At 53.8% G+C, this 15,886-nt stretch overlaps 1 protein-coding gene across 23 annotated transcripts in view; it reads right to left on the bottom strand.

Annotated features, from left to right (window-relative positions):
• Positions 1–15,886, bottom strand: part of TACC2 (transforming acidic coiled-coil containing protein 2) — a 203,378-nt gene that overhangs the window by 92,757 nt on the left and 94,735 nt on the right. For 19 of the 23 annotated variants that reach the window (XM_066239459.1, XM_066239467.1, XM_066239458.1 and 16 more), the window contains one exon: positions 10,775–10,900. The exons of the other annotated variants lie outside the window; for them this stretch is intronic. In XM_066239459.1, the coding sequence (XP_066095556.1) occupies positions 10,775–10,900 (126 nt within the window). The remainder of the gene's footprint in view (positions 1–10,774; positions 10,901–15,886) is intronic. 23 annotated transcript variants of the gene reach the window in all.

Genomic DNA, 15,886 nt, shown 5'->3' with positions numbered 1-15,886 from the left:
ATGAAGCAGTGGGGAGACTGCCTTAGATCTGAGGTCTCTGAGCCAGGCCAACTCTGCAAAGTGATGCAGGTGACAATCACCTGGCACTGATGAGGGTGTCCCCATGCTGCAGGCTGTCCCCCACCCCAGGCAATGCCCCGGGGCTCCGCTGATCTGGGCAGCCTCACCCAGACTGGAGAGCATGGTGCTGGCCCCTGCCATCCCTCTGCTGGCCCGACCCCCGCTGGCCTGCTCCCATCTGCCAAAGGCACCAAACAAATGACTCAATGGCTCTTTTAAGAATGGCACCGCCCCTCCCGCCTGGCCTCCAGCCTGTTGGCCAGGGAAGGTCAGGCCCTAACAGGGAAGCGCTCAGTGACTCACTGCCGAAGCTCCGATTCACGGACACCCCCACCCCCAGACCAGTCCCAGCCCCAGCTGGACCCCTGGACCCTCCCAGCCCTCCTCCTCCCCTGAATTCCGCCAGCTAGGTTAGGAGCACCACCAGCCAGCCTGGTCCTGGCACCAAAAGTCAGGACTGTCCTCGACTCTTCTGCTTGGTTTCCTCACCCTAGTGGCCCCTCATCACCTCCTCTTCCTGCTGAGTCACCCCTTCTCATTCCAGAACCTTCTCTGTCCTGGCCACCTTGGCTGGTCAGGGCCTGACTCCTGCCTCCCCCTCCGTTCTTGCACATCTGCCCCCACAGACACCAGAATGACCCAACTCGAGCTCTGACCAGGTCCTTTCCTTGCCAAACACCCCCACCCCCCACCTTCAGGAGGCAGGAAAAACCCCCCAGACTCCAGGCTTCTGCAACCCACCTCTGTCCCCTCCTGGGTTTGTCCCCTCCCTCCTCCGCCTGCTCGAACCCCCCAAGCCCATCCCCTGAGGCTCCTGGCAGTTCCTCACCTCTGTGTGTTTGCTCAAGCAGCCCTGCCCTGAATGCCCACCTACCTCTCAGAACCCCACCTCATAATCATCCTGAGGTGCACCCAGATAAGGAAGCCCCCACCCAGTGAGAGTAACCATGCCCACCCTGCACTGCCAGGCTGGGCTCCACCTCTGAGCACCCTGTTTTATGCTAACGTGTCCCTTTCTCCTGTTGGAGCCTCCACCCTCACAGTCTCTTCAGCAGCGCCCCCACCCACCCCCCACCCCCCACCCTGCACAGAGCCCGGCATAGGAAAAGTCCTCGGTACGTGACGGCCCCTTTCTTTTTTAATTAATTTTAATGGGGTGACATCAATAAATCAGGGTACATATATTCAAAGAAAACATGTCCAGGTTATCTTGTCATTCAATTATGTTGCATACCCATCACCCAAAGTCAGATTGTCCTCCGTCACCTTCTATCTAGTTTTCTTTGTGCCTCTCCCCCTCCCCCTTCCTCCCCCCCCCCAACCACCACACTCTTGTCCATGATGTGACGGCCCCTTTCCATCGAGCCCTGGCTTCCCAAACAGGCCACCAACTGTCCTATCTTTTTGGAATCCCAACCCTCTGAAGCGGGACCAGCAACATAATCTGCAGGCAAAATGGGGTGTAAATGAACGCAAGTGAAAACACCCTGCCCCCTGCAGAAAGCGTTAAGAACTTTAAGATGGCACCAAGCACAGAGCCCCAGGCAACAGCCTGGGCTGCAGCCCAGGAGGCCAGATCTGGTTCTAGACCCCGAGGAAGAACTTCCATTGGTTCCCTCTAAGACCCCTGAGCTGCCCGAGGGCAACATCACCAGAGCAGAGATGAAAAGCAAGTGAGGACAACTGAACTTCTCTCTGACAACTTTTGTCCCCACTCAAGTCTCCCACAAGTGAGCGAGTGGCTGTGACTCGTTTTAAAGACATTACCTTCTTGGCCCTGGCCGGTTGGCTCAGTGGTAGAGCATCGGCCTGGCGTGGGTTCGATTCCTGGCCAGGGCACACAGGAGAAGCGCCCATCTGCTTCTCCACCCCTCCCCCTCTCCTTCCTCTCTGTCTCTCTCTTCCCCTCCCGCAGCCGAGGCCCCATTGGAGCAAAGATGGCCTGGGCGCTGGGGATGGCTCCTTGGCCTCTGCCTCAGGTGCTAGAGTGGCTCTGGTCGCAACAGAGCGACGCCCTGGAGGGGCAGAGCATCACCCCCTGGTGGGCAGAGCATCGCCCCCTGGTGGGCGTGCCGGGTAGATCCGGTCGGGCGCATGCGGGAGTCTGTCTGACTGTCTCTCCCGTTTCCAGCTTCAGAAAAATACAAAAAAAAAAAAAAAGATAAAGACATTACCTTCAGGGAGGGAGCTGGGCCCCCTCCAATGCCCAGCACCCACTTCTACCCTCGGGGAACCACAAACCCCACAGGGAGGCAGGAAGGGCACTGAGACCTTTGACCCCTGCAGGGCATTTACTTTCCTTCCCTGGACCTCCCCCTCTGGGCAGTGGGCCAGGGGCAGGGTGCAGGGTGACTCTCCGTGTAAACGTCTAGACCCCTCTTCCCATTTAAGGAGTTAATCAATGTTTTCCACACCTTATTGGAATAACAACAACAATAAAAAAACCCAAACAATTCCGATTCGCACAGAGCATCTATATTTTTAGAAGATAAAGGAAAGAATTTAAGGCTTTAAAAAAATTTTTTTTTTCTTTTTCAGAAGAGAGTTGACAAAGGAGGCACACAAACCACCACACTTCTTGCAGACAGACATGTCTTATTGATCAAAGCATTCCTGCGGGCTGGGCCCAGCGGGAGGGGACCTCAGAATCCTTCTCAACACAGATCCCCGGGGGGAACGCCACCAATGGGTCAGAGCATACCACCCCTGATCCTGCACCTCGCCAAGGTCCTCACAAACAGCGGGTCCTACTGACTGTTCGGGTGCAGTGTGCACCCACACGGGGCCGAGAGCCTCGGGGAATGTCCCTTCAGGGCTTGCATTCAGTCCCCACGGGCAGACCAGACCAGCCCGCCGCAGTGAGCTCCTGTCAGCAACTGCTGCCTTCTGATTCCCTGTTCAGAGATTTGAGTCCTTCTTGGCAGGTCCCCGCACTGAACTGACGGCAAATTTCATTTCAGAGATTGGCTAGAGTTACCACATTAAGCCCTGTCCAAGGACAAACACCAAAGTGACCCTGGCTGTCAGAGAAGGGTGATAAGGGCCCCCAAGATACAGGGCGAGCATATCACGTCCTGTCGGGCCAGATGGGCGACAGGCTTATCTCCCACGCCGCATCACCATCTGGAAGGGTATTAGCACAACGGCCTCCCTCACAGGCCTCTTGGTTTTTTCCTTCTCGAAATCCCCAAGCGCACACGATCACGTCATGGGGGAAGCGCGGAGGCCAGAGCCAGCTCAGACGGAGAGTGCGCTGTCGGCTGCAGAAAGGAACGTGCTTTGAAAGTGCCGGTTTGGAGAGCTGAGCTTGGTCGATCGGGGCGCCAGACAGTCAGCCGACGGAGGCCTGGGGTTTGATTCAATGAGTCTAGGGACAGCAGATATGGCCTGCGCCTCCCAGACACGGTGTGGGTGTGAGACAGCCACAGAGCCAACGTCAGAAGGTGCCCAGAGAGGCTTGCAAATTGGCTGGAAACTCCAAGGCGGACACACACAGAGCCATTTTGAGTGGCTGGCGAGATAAACCAGCACAGGAACCTCAGCCCACGTGAGTCCACATGAACAGCCCCCAGATACGCTGACCCTCAGAAGCCCATCTGTGGGTGGCTCCGCACAGTGAACCCTGAACTAGCCTGGCCGTCCCTTCCCAGCAAGCTCTTGCCCTGTCTCCCTTCACAGGGCGCAGTCTGGGCTCAGAAGATAGAAATTACTTTTCAGCTTGGCTCAAGTGAAATTTAATTAGGAAGGATAATATTAACGAAGGGAACAGTCATAAACGCCATCTCCAACTTTACAAGAGGCTCTGATTCGGGTCAGATGAATAACTCCCACCCCCTCACTGGCACTTCCCTGGGTCCTCTTCCCAGGTGGCAAGACTCCCTGTGCGCCCAGATGGGCCCTGCGGACAGGGGTGCAGACGTGGGCAGGCAGATGCCCGAGGAACCTGATCTCAGACTGACAAGCTCTCAATTATTTATTCAGAAAGTCAAAATCTACCTACACAGATAAGGCCATTCACGAAGCGTAGGAAAAAGAAAAGAACAAAACCCTGTGTTAGCGCAAGCCCTATGAAACGGTCAGTACTGGACAATCGCCAGCTGGACACAGGAAACTCAAAGGATCTGAACACATGTGTCAGTGCAACCCAACTTATGCAGCACGCTGGGTCCTGGTGACATAAATCCATTTCATCAACGTGTACCTTTTAAGTGGTACAAAGGTATCCTGTTATTTGGAGAAGAGTTCTCGGCGGTCATTTTTCTAAATTAAGAAAATCAACCTCCATTTTATCATGCTTTTAGCATGTTTTTAATGGCCATTTAGTCATGTTTTTAATAGGTGTCTGCTCAAGTGAAGGCTCAGCTAGCCTCCGCAAGGGAGTTGAACCCACTAAGCACGCATGCCCACAGCAGGAAGATGGAGAAACCTGCTGGGCAGAAGATGACACCAGAGCGAACCACGTGACCTGGACCGAGAGGAGAAACAGAAGCTGGAAGTCAGTACGCAGTCCCTGTGGTTTCCACTTTGAAAACCTCTGAAGCTCTCTGGCGAGGAGGAGGAGCTACCCGCGCTCCTGGCTCGGTGGCCCGAAGGCAGCTGCTGGGACCAGTGTCCCGGTCCTGAGGAGCTGTTGACAGCCCGACTGGTGAGGAGAAACGCATCTGGCCCAGACTGCCTTACCCAGCGGTTCCTGGGATGGGACCTCCCAGCAGCAGCAGTGTCGCCTGGGAACGGTGAGAGATGCAGAGTCCCCAGGCCTTCTGAGCCGACAGACACTCTGGGAAGGAGGCAGCCCTCTGAGCCGCTGTAACCGAGTTACTGTGCTGTTTGCTAAAGTCTGCCGTCCATGGACATGAGTCAGGGCAGTAGCTTTCTGGCTGTGTCCATGGGAGTCCTCCAGGTCCAAAGAGACCCCCTCTGTTTGGATTCCCGACGGTGGGAAAAGCAGAGGAGGGTCCGGAGGGAACCGGAGAGCCCGTCCCACTGTTGAATACACGGTGACACAGCTGGCAGGTTTCATTTGGAAAACGGTTCTGCCGCTTTAACAAAAAAACTTTTTCAGACAATATTGAACAGTGAAAAGTACAAGTGCTCATGGGCAATCCAGCCATTGGTAGAACGTTCTTAAAGGTCTGGGCTCAGCTTGCTGCACCAGCCAGGGATGCCAAAGGCACGGGGGAAGCTCACCCACTTCAAGTGGGCTCAGGGCTCTTCCCTGGGGTGGGGGCACGTCTTGATGTCCTCCAGGGTTTTAAAAACGAGAAGGGGTGGTCAAAATCCCTTTCCTTTAGTCTGAGACAGGGGTCCCCAAACTTTTTACACAGGGGGCCAGTTCATTGTCCCTCAGATCGTTGGAGGACCGGACTATAAAAAATACTATGAACAAATCCCTATGCACACTGCACATATCTTATTTTAAAGTAAAAAAACAAAACAGGAACAAATACAATATTTAAAATAAAGAACAAGTAAATTTAAATCAACAAACTGACCAGTATTTCAATGGGAACTATGGACCTGCTTTTTGGCTAATGATATGGTCAATGTGCTCCTCTCACTGACCACCAATAAAAGAGGTGCCCCTTCCGAAAGTGTGGCGGGGGCCGGATAAATGGCCTCAGGGGGCCGCATGCGGCCTGTGGGCCGTAGTTTGGGGACCCCTGCACTGAGAACTGCCTCCCTCCAAGATGGGGGTGCCGTCTCTCTCTCCCTTCCTATTCGGAAGGAAGAGCTCTTAGCAGGGAAGGGCACAGCCCCAGAGAATCCGCAGGTGAGAGGGGCAGAGGAGAGAGGTCTGCTCTGTGTTTCTCTCCTGTGGCTTAAAGCAAATGCTGCAGCCCACTTTTTAAAAATATATATATATTTTTTTTTAGAAAACACTTTAAAATTTTTAATTGCAATTTAATTTTTTAAAGTACCAAGCCTGCCTCTGCAGGGAGGCAGACCTCAGGAGAGGACTGTTGCTGCCTCCTCTCCGCCTGGTTTTCTTCCCCTCCTATCTCTCTGTCTCACACACCCTCCACCCCTCACCCACCCCCCACCTCTCCAGACCCTGCTCTAAACAGGAAGTGGAGGGAGACCCCTGGGCAGTGCTATGGTCTGAATGTTTGTGTCCCTGCCCCCAAAACTCACAAGTTAGAATCATAACCTCCAAGGTGATGGTATTAGGAGGTGGGCCCTTTGGGAGGTGATTAGGTCATGAGGGTAGAGCCCTCGTGAATGGAATTAGTGCCCTTGTAAACGAGACCCTCCAGAGCTCGCCAGCCCCTACTGCCATGTGAGGTCACAGAGAGAAGTCTAACCCACAAGAGTGGTGTGGGCCCTTGCCTGACCCCCCCACCCCATCACACACACCCCCACCCCCAGCACCTTGATCATAGACTTCCAGCTTTGAGAACTGTGAGCAATAAACTTCTGCTATTTATAAGCTACCCTGGCTGTGAGCACAACTGGACTAAAACAGGTAAGATGGGGAGTAGGGCCACGCTGAGGTTTAAAAGGCCACCACTGCACACCCACAACGCCCTGCTTACCCCCACAGATCGGCAAGGGTAAGTACAGCTGATGGTCATCATTGGCAGGAGTTCTACAGATTCAGCACAGACACTGAATTAGCAAATACTGAACTCTGGTTCCTAGAGGACATAAAGGGCTAAGTTCCTGCAAGCCTCTGGTCACCAGTTTTGTCAATCAATGCATACCTTGCTTTAGGTGTATTTCTGTTTAAAGACGCCTTATTTAATACAGCATCCCCCACCCCCATCCATGAAACCACAGATAATACCGAACTCTATCAACAGCATGTTTTTCTTCTTAGACATACATACACTTTACTGCTTTTCTTCGGCAAATCCAAATTGCCAGCATCACTACTCTTGTGCTTTGGGGCAAGCATTAAGTAAAATAGGGGTGACTTGAACACAAGCACGGAGAAACCACAACGGTTGAGCTGATCACCAAGATGGTTACTAAGCGACGAATGGGCAGGAAGCCTAAACAGCATGGAGACATTGGACGAAGGGAGGATTCACATCCAGGGCCATCTTGAACTTACGAATTGTTCACTTCTGGAATTTTCCACTTAATATTTTTGGGCCACAGTTGACCACAGGCACCAGAAACCGTGGAAAGCAAAACCAAGGACAAGACAGGGCAACTGTATATAACGCTGATTCACTAGCACCGAATTCACGGCCAACATCACGATGACTCACTCCCGAACAAAGCATACCTAACAAAGGTATTTTCCCCACCAGGTACATCACAGCCTTCTCGTGCTTAGAAACACTAGACAGCACTTCAGCATTGTGCTTGGGGCCCATTCTAAATAGCAAAGTCATCAACAAAACTCACAAAATTACTTAAGCAACATGGCTCTCAATATTACCTTGAAAGAACTTGCTCACAGTTTGAATGCAGAAAACCCCAGAGAGAGTGTTGCCTTGCTCCGTCTCAGCTGGGACCACACAGGTCAGACTCAAATTTTCTGCTGTACTGCACATGCCCATGAACTGACCATGGAGTCACAAATAAATCTTTTTATTTTTTTTTTATTTTTTTTATTTTTTCTGTATTTTTCTGAAGCTGGAAACGGGGAGAGACAGTCAGACAGACTCCCGCATGCGCCCGACCGGGATCCACCCAGCACGCCCACCAGGGGGCGATGCTCTGCCCACCAGGGGGCGATGCTCTGCTCCTCCGGGGCGTTGCTCTGCCGCGACCAGAGCCACTCTAGCGCCTGGGGCAGAGGCCAAGGAGCCATCCCCAGCGCCCGGGCCATCTTTGCTCCAATGGAGCCTCGGCTGCGGGAGGGGAAGAGAGAGACAGAGAGGAAGGAGAGGGGGAGGGGTGGAGAAGCAGATGGGCGCTTCTTCTGTGTGTCCTGGCCGGGAATCGAACCCGGGACTTCTGCACGCCAGGCCGATGCTCTACCACTGAGCCAATCGGCCAGGGCCTAAATAAATCTTAATGAGTAGGTAAGTTCACAGATACGGAATCTGTGTAGAATGAGGACTGACTGTATTTTGCAGAGACATTGGTGACCAAAACCAGACCAATCCCTGCTCCTAGGAGAACTGCCTCTTTCCCACCAATTTCTCGTAAAATCAAGACAACACAACTCCAGACAACGATTCATTAACACCCAGCATGGCACCCACACCACTCGGTCAGCACAGAAATCTACCTGAATCCTTCTACTGGGAAACAGAGCCAGAAAGCTGGCCATGTTCTCAGCCCCGATAAAATCTGTACTTAGTCACCGGTTCCTTCCTACGTCCTGTGGTCACCTTGGTCATGGTCAAAGATGACACGACTTCTTTATTCAATGTCTTCCTTGGTCTCGAGAGAGGTCAGTGATGTTGGCAGCCTCCCATGGTGTGGTGGAATGAGGAACCCTGGCTCTCTCAGCCGCTGGAGACACCCAGACCCAGGCTTGGCAGCCAATCGGACCTGCTTCAAATCCCAGCTCTGCCCCTTACGAGCTGCGTGCCCTTGAGCACGGTCATGTTTCTGAGCGACAATCTGCTCATCTGTAAAGTTGTGTCATAGCAGAACCCCCACCTCCCCAGGCACCAGGAGAGGCATTCAGTGTGGGGCCTGGAGCACAGACAGTGCTGTCAACAGGAGCTTTAAGAGCAGACACCATCCTGGGACAACCCCTTCAAAGTACACTACATGGTCTTACGTCTGGGAGGGGGATTTAGAGGCACCAGTAACGCCACCTCCTGGACTTAGTCCTCCTGACAACCACCCAGCCAAGTCGTCCTGTGTCCTGTGCTCAGAGAGCTTCTCCTGCCCCTGTCCCCCGATTGCAAAATGGGGACCTCAGATGAGCATCGTCCCAATCCCCTCCCCAGGCTTCACTATGGGAGGCTGTGCCCCGCCAGCTGCAGCCAGCTGTCCCAAGACCTCACTAACGCTAACGGTGGGGGATGGGGAGGAGGGGAGGTGAGGAGGGGAGGTGTGGAGGGGCGTGCCTGACTTCTCACTGGAACCTTCTGCGCGCTCCTTGCTCCTGCTAAGGGCCTTGTCCCCACCTAGGATTCCTCTTTTACAAAGTTAGACTCCTACCTAAGTAAAAACTATGGTTGACTCCACTTGTTAAAAGAAATATTCAGAATTCTACGTCAATGTTGAGCTGTCTTTTTTTGCGTGTGTGACAGAGATAGAGAAAGACAGAGAGAGGGACAGATAGGGACAGACAGACAGGAAGGGAGAGAGATGAGAAGCATCAATTCTTTGTTGCGGCTCCTTAGTTGTTCATCGATTGCTTTCTCATATGTACCTTGACCCGGGGGCTACAGCAGACCAAGTGACCCCTGGTTCAAGCCAGTAACCTTGGGCTCAAGCTGGCGACCTCAGGGTCTCGAACCTAGGTCCTCTGCATCCCAGTCCGATGCTCTATCCACTGTGCCACCACCTGGTCAGGCAATGTTGAGCTGTCTTAAAATATCTGTTTCTGGCCTGGAGCCTCCTGCTGTATCACCTCATATTTCTCTTGTACCAGGGAAGCCTCCCCATGGTGTAGGAAGAGGCCTCTCGATGCTGTCCCTGCCTGTCTGTAGTTGACCACCTGCACCCTGAGCGTGGCAGCTAGGGGTGGGAGCAGCACCCTGGCAGGTGAAGAAGGAGGCCCGCCCACCCCTCCTGGCTAATCCAGTTCAAGTCCACCAACATGCCCCACAGGCAGGCCAGGCTCCGTGCTGTGGTTGCAAAGACCCAGGTTCTCCCCGGGAACAGACGGAAAGTGTGGCTATCTGGGAAGGGCAGTGACACAAGGGTCAGGCGGCTGCAGGAGGTCAGACAGAGGCGGCTCTCTCAGCTCAGGGAGGAGGCTTCCTGGAGGCCGGGCGCCGGGCTTTGGGCTCTGGGAGGGAAGGGACACATCTGTTCTAGTCCTGGCATTTCCCCACTGCCAGGAAATACCTGGCAGAAAGCAACTGTTTACTGACATGAATAAGAACTAAAGTGTGTAGGTAGGTATGCATGTAGATAGATAGATAGCCAGAGATAAGAGAGACAGAGAGAGGGGTGTGTGTGTGTGTGTGTGTGTGCGCGCGCGCGCGCACGTACACATCTGAGCCCAGTCCTGAGGCTGATTCCAAGCAAGCCTGATTCAAACACACAATAAGCACCGGGTCTTCAGGCAGACAGAGGGGTAGGGCCTGCAGGGGGCTATGCTCGAGGCACGTGGGAACCAGGACGGTCTGGGGACTCCTGGGGCGTGAAGTCCAGGGCGAGGAAGGGCAGATGGGCAGGAGATTAGAGAGGAGAAGCCAGCCCCGGCCCAAGCCCTATTACTGAGCAAAGGCCCGAGGACCCAGTCCCTGCCCTTCCTCCCCCACCCTGCTGGGCTGCTGGCTCCTCTCCTCTGACCACCACTCAAGACAAAGGGAACAGCCCGCTGCCCAGCGAGCACCCCAGGAGGCCAGAAGGCAGCCAACAAAGTCATTCCCCTGGAAAGGTATAAATAGCATGCTATCTCTCTCAAAGGCCTTCTGCTATAAATACAGGTTCCTGAAGACCACAGGGAACAAATCTCTAAGACAGCCTTTGTGGGGGGGTGGGCTTCCTGGTGCCTCTTCAGACCACTCCTGAGGCCCCAGCCCTGCACTGGGGGCATACAGACCCCTGCCTGCCAGGAGGGGAGGGGCAGCCGCAGGGTTTGGGCCGGGGCTCCCACCACCAGCCCCATGTCCAGCCCCCACCGTACCTCTGGGCTGTCAGATCCGTGGAGTTCTGGCCAATGACATCGCCACGGTGGGAAGATGCAGCTAGGAGTGGGAGTTCTAGGTCTTCCCGGGCCGCTAGCTGGACAACATCACGCACTACAGGTGAACTAGGGAGAGGAGAAGGAAACACCAAGGCTCAGAAACGTTCTCTGAAGTTCTGAGTGTGTTTGAACAGCACGTTTTATCTGGACCCGAAGCAGGGCCTCGGTTTCCCGTTCTATAAACGAAGGGTCTGGTGCTGGTCCAGGAGGGCCTGTCACCACTCCGTGACGAGCCTGCCCAGGAGCCTGGAGGACGAGTTTAGGAAGCTGTAGAGCAATTTGATAGAGCAATTCTGTATCTGCCGAATCTAATACTACAATCAGGGTTTATGCTCTGTGGGTTTTGCTCAGTGTTTTCAACCAGGGGTGATTTTTGCCTACATGGACATTGGACAATGTCTGGACATAGTTTTCTGGTCATTACAACCGGCAGGAAAGGTGCTACTGGCACCTAGTGGGTGGGGGCCACGGAAGCTGAAGCTCCCTCAGTGCACAGGGCAGCCCCACGACCAAAAATCGCCCTGCCCAAAAGGTCAACAGTGTCAAGGTCAAGACATCCTGGCTTTGCATTTGCTTTCTTTTCTAGTAACTCTCCAGATGTAGTTGTGTTTTTTAAAGTTTTGATCAACAATAAGTTAGAGGGGGGAAAAAACAACCCTGGGTCTTTTACTGGTTGAGAATGTCTGCACTATAAAAACCTCCAAGAGTAAGATGCCTTTGAAAGTTTGCAGAGACACCAGTCACTGGATCCTGTCGCTGGTCACACCCACCAGCTCGCCCTGCAGGAAACCCCTTTGCTGATCGGTTATGTTGTGTTCATTCATCGGGAGGGAAGGCTGTGAGCTCCATTCTTTCCGACAAACCTGGCTAAACATTCAGGGACAGCTGTTTCCATTCCTCGAGCAGGCAATGACTGGACACCAGCTCTCTCCTGGGAACAGGGAAGGCGGACTCTGACCTCACGGAGCCAGGAGGAGTCAAACAATCTTTAAAATAGTGCTTATTTAGGGACAACTGTAGTAATGACTAGGGACAGGTATGGACGGCTATGAGAACTTGAACTAAGAGGGCCGGCTCAGAGTCAGGCCAGGGAAAACTTCCCTGAACAGTTGGAAGCAGAGGTCGGGCGGCCGACTCAGCGTGGAAAGTGTTTCCTGACACGCGCCGTGTGCCAGGAACTGCTAATCCACCTGCTCACAAATATCTCCATATTTAACACTCACAACAACCCTGTGAGGTGGGTTACTATCATTACCCTACTTTACAGATGTGCAAAGTAAGGCACAGAGAGGCTGAATAACTTGTCCCAAGTTGCACAGCTGATAAGAGGCAGAACGAGGACACAGGCCCAAGCCTGACTTCAGCAGCCACATTCTTAACCACCACACGAGGCTCTGTCTCAGCACGTGAAGAGGAAGAATAAGGGAGTGTGCCCTCTGGCACAGGGAGCCACATCTCTGAAAGCCCCGAATCAGGAAGGAGTTTGGCATTCTGGAGAAATGCAAAGAGGTCTCTGTGGCCAGACTGAATGACATTAAGAAGACTCGGAACGGGAGGATGGGCAGGAATCGGATCACAAGGCCATGCCAGGTACTGGGACCTGACTGTTGGCTGAAGAATCAGCCCAAGGCTTCTATCAGTCACAAAGAGCTGGAATGAGAGGTGGGGAGGCCCCAGGTGAATTTCCCAAAACTATGTTCTAAACATGATTAGAGTAGCGCACGTTGGACCAGCACATGCATGTGCCCACACTTCGCTGCTGTTCCCCCGGATCTTCTGATACTTATTTCCATCTCCCTCCGCGGTCCCCGCCCACCATCCCGGATCCCCGAGAACCTGACCCTGCAGCCCTCTGACTGCGCCCCGAGGAGTCAGCGAGAACTCTGGGCGAGATGAAATGCAGGCAGGGGTGAGGGTGGCAGGGGTGAGGGCGGCAGGGACTCTAGATGAATCTGTTGGCTCCCAATTTGGAGAATCCTAACCTACAGGCAATACCGACTGTCCCAAGTCATAAAACTTGAGTGGGAAAACATCACCTGGGAGTCCTGGCAGCACTCGCTGCAAGCCATAAAGACTTCTTCCCATTTGACACAGACATTCTGCTTCCAAGAATTTCTTCTAAGGAGATGAAGCATGTGAGCAACGATGCTGATCACAGCTGTGATCATAACAGCAAAACAAAGGAAAAACCGGACAACCGCGATGTCCAGCAGGAGGGGACAGTGAATCAAAGTGAGGCACAGCCAGTCAGACTCATTAGCAGCTGTCGTTTTTTTAATTAGAGCCGGACCAGGCGATGGTATAGGGCAGGGGTCGGGAACCTATGGCTCGCGAGCCAGATGTGGCTCTTTTGATGGCTGCATCTGGCTCGCAGATAAATCTTTAATAAAAAAAAATGTTAAGAATATAAAACATTCTCATGTATTACAATCCATTCATTTCCTACCACTTATGTTCATGGTTGCGGGTGGCTGGAGCCAATCACAGCTGTCCTCCGGGACAACACCAAATTTTTATTGGATAATGCGTAATGTGCATGGGTCATTGTATGGCTCTCACAGAATTACATTTTAAAATATGTGGCATTCATGGCTTTCTCAGCCAAAAAGGTTCCTGATCCCTGGTGTAGTGGATAATGTGCTGACCTGGGATGCTAAGGACCCAGGTTCAAATCCTCGAGGTTGCCTGCTTGAACACAGACATGGCTTCAAGGTCGCTGGCTTGAGCCCAAGGTCACTGGCTTGAGTAAGGGGTCACTGGCTCGGCTGGAGCCCCCTGCTCAAGGCACATATGAGAAAGCAATCAATGAACAACTAAGGTGCTACAACTATGAGCTGATGCTTCTTATCTCTCTCCCTTCCTGTCTATCTGTCCTTGTCTATCTATCTCTCTCTCTCCATAGCTAAAAAAACAAACAAACAAACAAAAACATTAGATCTCCACGAATCTAGAGGTAAATGTATCCACTATGAACTAAAACTAGGTTTTAAAATTTGGCAGCACGAACCAGAGTCTATGTGCACGTGTGCATTGATGTGTGTGTGTATGCGTGCACGTGCAGGTACAAACACACACAGAGAAGAGCGACAGAGCCACGAGCACCAAGCAACATGGAGGGACATGTGCCAAGGGGCTCGCCGTAATTATCTTTCAGGAGCGAAATTATGAGTGTTTTCTCTTCTTCGTTGAATTTCTCTTTCCTACTTCGATGCTGAATGCATACTGATTTCATGGGCAAAATAAGTAAGAAAACATACTGATGAGAGATCTCAAGTGCCAGAGAACAACTTCGGTTCCTAACTGAACATTTTACCAGATGGGGCAGTCCAGAGATACTGGCTTTCCCCGCCTCTGAGTTCAGGCTCCCATTGTGCAGACCTAGCTGTCCAGCCTCAAAAATACAGCCATGCCTCACTCCACAGGCAACACAGGGGACAAGGACGGTCCCAGTGGAAACAAACAGCTACCTGCCCACATACTCCACAGGATGGCATTTTTATTTTAACTGGGAAGGAATTATTTTTTCAGAGCATGTGGGGCATTCCCTTGATTTTCTGAACATAATGAAAATGTTCTCCATGACATGCGATCAGCTTTCTGAACGGCTGCGATGTGAGGGAGGGAGTGTGCTACAGCACTAACACACAGTGACGTGTCCAGCCACGAGGACCGGACTCCAGACCAGCGTCACCTCGGGACATCAGCCAGGTGACTGGTCTGAGCCTTAGCTTTACCCCCCACCTCCTGGACAAGTGAGGGCACCGGACTGCATGTCCACCGAGCGCTCTGCCACGTCTGTCCTGTCCCGCCCCCGCAGGCTGTCGTCAGGGCACCGGACTGCATGACCACCGAGCACTCTGCCACGTCTGTCCTGTCCCGCCCCCGCGGGCTGTCGTCAGGGCCCCGGACTGCATGACCACCGAGCACCCTGCCACGTCTGTCCTGTCCCGCCCCCGCGGGCTGTCGGCAGGGCACCAGACTGCATGACCACCGAGCACCCTGCCACGTCTGTCCTGTCCCGCCCCCGCGGGCTGTCGGCAGGGCACCAGACTGCATGACCACCGAGCACCCTGCCACGTCTGTCCTGTCCCGCCCCCGCGGGCTGTCGGCAGGGCACCGGACTGCATGACCACCGAGCACCCTGCCACGTCTGTCCTGTCCCGCCCCCGCGGGCTGTCGGCAGGGCACCGGACTGCATGACCACCGAGCACCCTGCCACGTCTGTCCTGTCCCGCCCCCGCGGGCTGTCGGCAGGGCACCGGACTGCATGTCCACCAAGCACCCTGCCACGTCTGTCCTGTCCCGCCCCCGCGGGCTGTCCTCAGGGCCCCGGACTGCATGACCACCGAGCACCCTGCCACGTCTGTCCTGTCCCGCCCCCGCGGGCTGTCGGCAGGGGACCGGACTGCATGAGCACCGAGCACCCTGCCACGTCTGTCCTGTCCCGCCCCCGTGGGCTGTCGGCAGGGCACCGGACTGCATGACCACCGAGCACCCTGCCACGTCTGTCCTGTCCCGCCCCCGCGGGCTGTCGGCAGGGCACCGGACTGCATGACCACCGAGCACCCTGCCACGTCTGTCCTGTCCCGCCCCCGCGGGCTGTCGGCAGGGCCCCGGACTGCATGTCCACCGAGCACTCTGCCACGTCTGTCCTGTCCCGCCCCCGCGGGCTGTTGGCCAGCCCCTCTGCGCACCAGTTCATCTGTGACTTTGTCGTCCAGTCTCTGTGCTAATGTGCGACTGACTGATACGGCTAAGGGTTCTGACAACAGTGTGCTAGTCAAGAATTAAAGAGCTCTGATAGGGTTTACAAACTTCCCCTACGGCATCATTATAATAACTTTAAAATAAACTGGTACGTGTGTATATACAGATGCATTAGATTGAACCACATGAAATTGCTTAAAAAAATAATTGTGACCTTCACACACTGTTCCATCAGCCTGGGGCCTTTCTGGCTCAAGTGCTAGTGGTCTGGTTATGCTCCAGGGCGGAGGACAGGAGAGAGCTGACTTCTGGTATGTGGAGGGCTCTTAGAAAACAGCTCTCCTC

This window comes from Saccopteryx bilineata, chromosome 7 (genome assembly GCF_036850765.1).
Source record: "Saccopteryx bilineata isolate mSacBil1 chromosome 7, mSacBil1_pri_phased_curated, whole genome shotgun sequence".
Classification (NCBI taxonomy): domain Eukaryota; kingdom Metazoa; phylum Chordata; class Mammalia; order Chiroptera; family Emballonuridae; genus Saccopteryx; species Saccopteryx bilineata.
Note: the sequence above shows the minus strand (reverse complement) of the source record. Positions and strands in the feature narration are given on the sequence as shown.